A 6,000-nucleotide genomic window follows, 5' to 3' on the forward strand; every position below is an offset into this window, starting at 1 on the left:
GAATTTGTTGCGTAATTAGGCTTAATAACTTTCCAAAACTTTTTTGTATCGTTACGAAGCATGTTTGAAATGTCGTAGTTGAAAAATTTGTCTTTGGCTGTTGTTATTTCAATTCTGCATAAGTGCGCGTGCTCGCGATAAAGCCTCCAATCTTCCTCAGATGCAGATAGTTTAGCTTTGGAATATAAACGTTTCTTTTTGTTAATAGTACGTTTCACATGCGTCGTAAACCAAGCGCTTTGCGTGCAGGTGGTTATTTTAATTCTAGGAATATGTTTTTCTTTAAGCGTGATCAATTTGTCACGAACGAGTGCCCAGTTTGTATTGACGTCGCGTTGGTGAAATGATTGCAAAAGGTCGATAGAAAAGGCGGAAAGGTCAGTGATAAGCCAGTATTGTGTTAGAAGGAGGAGAATTTAAATATTTTTTAAGGATAGAAAGAACTCTGGTTTTATTGACAACTTTAGTTTCGTGTTATGTGCGTTATGTTTTGTGCTTCATATTTACAAAAAAAAGATAATAATAATACAGTCACGTTGAGAACGCGAGGTGCAATAATTTAATTATGGCTGTTGCTCTGCTGCCAGCGCACGATTGCATCAAGGTCTTGCAAACGTACCTCCCTGCCGTGGAATCGACTCGCCGTCGAAGTCGGGGACATTCCGTGTCAACTTGGGAGCATAACGCGGGGACCTCATTTTGACTCCTTGGATTTGCATATTTTTTTCGGTATAACAGTCCTTCTATATCTATTCCTTATCCAGTTCGTGCGCCACAACAAAAAGATATCAGTAAAAATAAACTTTTTTTACGTTAAATTTAGAAATCCGGCCCTTCTGTTACGAATTGTATTTTTTTCTCGTGTTTTCACTGTTGCAGGCTACATCGAGGTCTTGCCGACGTAAGCCATCGTCTACTTGTCCAAGATGGGAAAGAATGCGTGCACTGGCTTGCAGCGTATGACCGAAGTGCAGGCTCCGCCGCCACGTTTGCCTGGGCCTGCGGATTCACACCTGCCCGAAAGTGTCGCCGCTTGTAGCTCTGGAACGATCAAAAGCTGGCCAGGCCATGCCATCAGGAAAGCGGAGCTGAAAACTCCACCAAAGACGCCCTCACGAACTTTTCATAAATCTCGACGAACGGCCTTCTCTTGAACGAGTTATGAGTATTAGTCATATTTGGGGGCCTTAGACACTATTCCGTAGGTCGCCCCCCCCCCTCCCCACGTCTTCTTTTTGTTTGCCTCGTCTGCTTTCGGCGCCGTTGCATTAAACAAAAACATTACTGAAATGTATCGCTTGTCTGTTTCTCGATATACAAAGGCATAATACAACTTTTCACTAGCTTATGACCTGTTTTCGTGGGTCGCAAGCGCTCGTTGTGGTGGTAGATTATCTACTCGCTGTATCTAGGAATTGTCTCTGTCGTTCAGTCACTCGTTGATAATAGGATGAGCTATCCTACCGATATGTAAAACAATACATTTTTAACTCCGCCAGAGTCAATCGGCCTGTTGGAGACTGCGTTCTGTTAAGCCATGCTATCAAGATATGTTGTGGCAGTGGAAAATACAAACTCTTGACATTTGCCTTGAGAACTGGCAATTTCAGGGCTTACTCAGGCGTTTGTACAAACTTACGAATCAAAGCACTTTATATAATGAACAAAGATTTAACGCTACTGCTTGGTACTGGCACTTTGTTGTATCAGGAAGCGCTGGCCAAAAAGCTGCGATACAGAAAGATTCTGCGGCCGTTTGAGAAAGTCACCAGCAGCTCAGAAAGTTCCTCGGTGCCGTACTGTACATTTAAAATAAATGTTATGGTTTGAGACGTTAGAGTTTGGTAGCTGCCGACTATTATTATTTGATTTGGATACACAACTACACAAGGACACAGAGGAAATAGGGAGGGAGCAGACTGACAGCTGCCACTTAGAGGGTCACAACGCCTGCCTACTCCTTCGGGAAGGAGGAATGTAAAGGAAAGGAAGATGGAAGAAATAAAGAGAAAAGAGAAAAGTAAACACATAGCACAGACGGGGACAAAATTAATCGTAGCATGAAAGAAATGTCTAGAGCGAGGCCAAATCGGTTTTGTTCATGACAGTGTTGGCTTAGACAAATACATAATATCAAAGGTAGCCGCCAAAAGACAAAAAGAAGCTTTTCTGCCTATGCCATTCATGATCTGTCCAAACGCTTCTTGGAGAAAGATCTTGTATGGCACCTTGACCAGAAGCCTCTTTTAATGTGTTGGATTAACATCGAGCGCTTAGGTGACTGTAGCGCGCCAAGTTTGCGCTTTCACGCACCGAAAATTGAATAGACGGACCGCCACCACTTTCATCAGTAACGCGTCATACCGATCAACCGCTTCAGAAAAAAAAAAAAAAAAAACTTTTTTTTTTCGGGTTACTGTTTCGTGGCGAACTGTTTCGTTTTAGAAGTCTTAGAAGTATTTTTTTTTCAGCTTTCCCGCATATTTCATTGGCAAACACCGCTCCACTAGCTACGGCAATGAAAGTGGAGTCGCTAGAAACCGCCCTGAGAAGAAAACTGCTGACGGAGTCAAGCCAACGACGAGGACGCTGTGTTGCACTTGCACTCAAGGGGCGACGCCTTAGATGAAGACGGTTTCGTGGGCCGCCGAGAAGCGAAAAAAAAAAAAAGAACGTCAGCGGTAGGGCTACAAGTATGTCACTAGCTTACCACAATAAATGCTGTCCTCGGGGGTGGCAGGGGTTGCATCTCAAAGTTATATCTCAGGCAATAGACTTTGGGGATGTTTGTTCGTTTATCGGTTCCTTTAATCTGCTGTTTTTCTTGAAATGTGGATGCATGTGTGTGAGAGACAGGGAGGTGGGGAAGTGAACCGCGTTAAGCTTTAAAGCATCTTCATGAAGATGTAAGTAACGCATTCTCACTTGAGAGCCGATCGCTTCTCCGCAGTGGCGGAGTAGTTGCATTCATAGAGCGGTTAAGCAGTGGTGTGTCGTCCTTATATATATATATATATATATATATATATATATATATAGTGGGGTGAAATTCAATGGATCCGGTGGAAAATTCGGTAGAAAAACAGGTCGACAAACGTGCGAAACACTAGTTTTGCTAACGTTTCGGCAGGAGGGCCTGCCTTCGTCAGAGTGAACATATATATGTGTGTGTGTGTGTGTGTGTGTGTGTGTGTGTGTGTGTGTGTGTGTAGACAAGAGTGATGATACTATCTTCTACGATCCGTTAGGGAGCGCGGCTGATGCACCAACATATAGGGATTAATAAGTAGAGATAATGAAAGAGCTGAAGGCGTTTGTAAAAATCATAGAGAGGACGAAGGGGAACGCTCACGTTACGAAGTAGCGGTGCCACCTATTCAAAACATATGCTATTCTGTTAGGAGTAGGAACCTTCCTTCTTCTCTCCCGCCTTGGGAAAAACATTTTTTTAAAATAGGGGGGGGGGGGGTTCAGGTCATAATACAACTTGTCGAGCTGCTGTCGTTTCGTTAAGCCGCCTGTAAATAATAATAATATCTGGGGTTTAACGTCTCAAAACCACGATATGATTATGAGAGACACCGTAGTGGAGGGCTCCGGAAATTTCGACCGCCTGGGGTTCTTTAACGTGCACCTAAATCTAAGTACACGGGCCTCAAACATTCTCGCCTCCATCGAAATTGCAGCCGCCGCGGCCGGGATTCGATCCCGCGACCTTCGGGTCAGCAGTCGAGCGCCATAACCACTAGACCACCGTGGCGGGGCAAGCCGCCTGTAAAAGGGCGCACGATGTGCTGTGCAGCATTAAGGCATAGATATTCGTTCAAAAGGTTGCTAGAGGGAACCCCGGCGTTAGTGTATAAGGGAGCTGCAAGCATGGTGGTTCAGTCATCATGGTAATGTTGGTTAGCGCATGCAATTGCGTGAGCTTCTTTAGTTATGGCTTTAAAAATAGCATTGAAGAAAACATTGGGCTATAAATACCACAATTGAGGGCACGTATACACAGACAGAGTCTTCAGCATTGAGAAATATATAATTGCGTTTATATTTGTGTAATTAACGGCAGATAGATAAATGAAGCTACAAGAACGCCTGAAGGCACAAGCACAAAGGCGAGACAGATCTCAGAGCCGGAATTTTAGTTGGACGTTTCAGAACAAACTTCATTTATTAAGGAGCCACTGTCGCTATTTTTCTGCCATTTGTACAAAGAGGTTCGCTATGTTTAGCACTCTTAAAAGGGTTCTCAGTAAAATCGCCCACCTCACAGTATTACTTCAGCGTGTTTCATGTTAGCAGTGCTGTTTTTGCTTTTTAAATCCGATGCATTTCTTTGCGTAGGAAAGACACTTTTGCCGTTTCTATCTGTCTATCTATCAATCTAGTCTCGTGGCCGTCTCCCTGACTTCGCAGATACCAAAATTAGCATGGGAGGACATTAGTGTATCAGGAACACGATTAGCGGGTCATAACAAGAATAACGTGACACGCTTGTCGCGTACGGGATGAAACCTGTTCCCTCGGTCACGTGTTGCACATGCCGCATAATACGGCCCATGGAATGCAGGTATGCGCCACAGGTGATTCATAGTCTATATCGACCCAGGAACGGCGAGAATAGATTTTGGAGACGTTAACACGATAGCGTTCAGGAACCTGTGTCGCAGAAAATCCGGTTCCAGTGTTGGCGGCGTTGTCGGTGAGCGAAAAATCCCGATGCACGCAAAGGCTAAAATCGATGCACGCAAAGTATTCCACGCCAGTGCCTGAAACTGCTTCGGAAAAACACATGTCGGGTCAACGTGAATTGTGGTTCAAGCGTTGGCTATCCGATTTTATAAAAATGTAATAAACGTTGCATATATACTGCTATGACTCATCAAGCTATAGTCAAGCTTTGCTCGATCCAGTAGAAATTCGCCAACGACCGGCACTTGTGATATGCAGATCATCGCACCGTAGCGTGCTCTTCGTTTTTATAAGGTGACGCCTGTGCTGAAACGTGAGTGCCTACGTTACGTTGGACCATAAGCTACCCTTTAGGCGCCAATGCAGTCGACGTGGCTGGTAATCCCTCGACATGCCTACAAGCACTTATTAAACACGAAGACGCTGATCCATTTCGTAACGCTTGGCTTCAAGCAAAAAAAAAAAAAGTGCTGCGCGGAAGCTACTCGGTGACTGCTTCGGATATCTATTCCCAGAATGCGCGTAGGATCTGCCGGAGTACTCTTTTAAATTAATGCCCCGAGGAATGGCGCGAGAAAGGCAAAGCATAGACAATTTTAGCCGCAGGGTATCTGCAGTTAGCAACCCTGTAAATATCCTAACAAAGCACTGTAACCATCCGAATGGAGATACAGAATGAGAAAGCCGCCAAACCGGCTTTCCCTTTACGTATACATGTGCACTTTTATTTAAGCAACGGTAGTGTAGTCCTATTGCTCTTATGTTTTAAACTTCTTGTTCGAAATTTAAAGTGTAATGTAGGCTAATATGAAAGGTCCCGTGAACACGCCGCTGTTGCGATGCTGTGTTCGTCACCAGCCATCTAATCCTTCTGCGCAACGCAAAAATCAATCGCAAGTCCCATATAGTATAGTTATTTTATCTGTAACGCGAAAAGAAGAAATATCAAATAGCGTAAGTGCTGCAGCGATGTCCGAACTACAGTCTGCAGTTTTAGGTGACACTCATAAGTACATGTAGTACGCGCGTCGAGACGAGCTGCAGCTGAGAAATGCCCTTCTGGAGATCCGTTTAATTATGTATGGTTCGTGGACTGCGAAGCATCAATTGTTTACCGTACTGTTTAGTGCACGCAGTGCGCTTCGTAAGGGCCGCATAGCAATGCTAACGCACCGGCTAAAGCCTACGGCTGGCGAGAGCTAGATAACAGGTCACATTGCTGTGGCAGCGCGTATCGGAATCGAGGTAAATATATATCGAGATAATTTCTGCTGTGTCCTGGCAAAGTAAATGTTTGCAAAAGTGACT

The 6,000-nt window shown here is 44.4% G+C and overlaps 1 protein-coding gene across 1 annotated transcript in view; it reads left to right on the forward strand.

Moving 5' to 3' along the window:
* The window catches only part of LOC119401531 (uncharacterized), a 308,161-nt gene extending 306,890 nt beyond the window's left edge, over positions 1-1,271 (forward strand). The window contains exon 7 of the mRNA XM_037668423.2: positions 880-1,271. Within this exon, the coding sequence (XP_037524351.1) occupies positions 880-905 (26 nt within the window). The 3' untranslated portion in view covers positions 906-1,271. The remainder of the gene's footprint in view (positions 1-879) is intronic.
* The last annotated feature ends 4,729 nt before the right edge of the window (positions 1,272-6,000 follow it).

This window comes from Rhipicephalus sanguineus, chromosome 1 (assembly GCF_013339695.2).
Source record: "Rhipicephalus sanguineus isolate Rsan-2018 chromosome 1, BIME_Rsan_1.4, whole genome shotgun sequence".
In the NCBI taxonomy this organism is placed as follows: domain Eukaryota; kingdom Metazoa; phylum Arthropoda; class Arachnida; order Ixodida; family Ixodidae; genus Rhipicephalus; species Rhipicephalus sanguineus.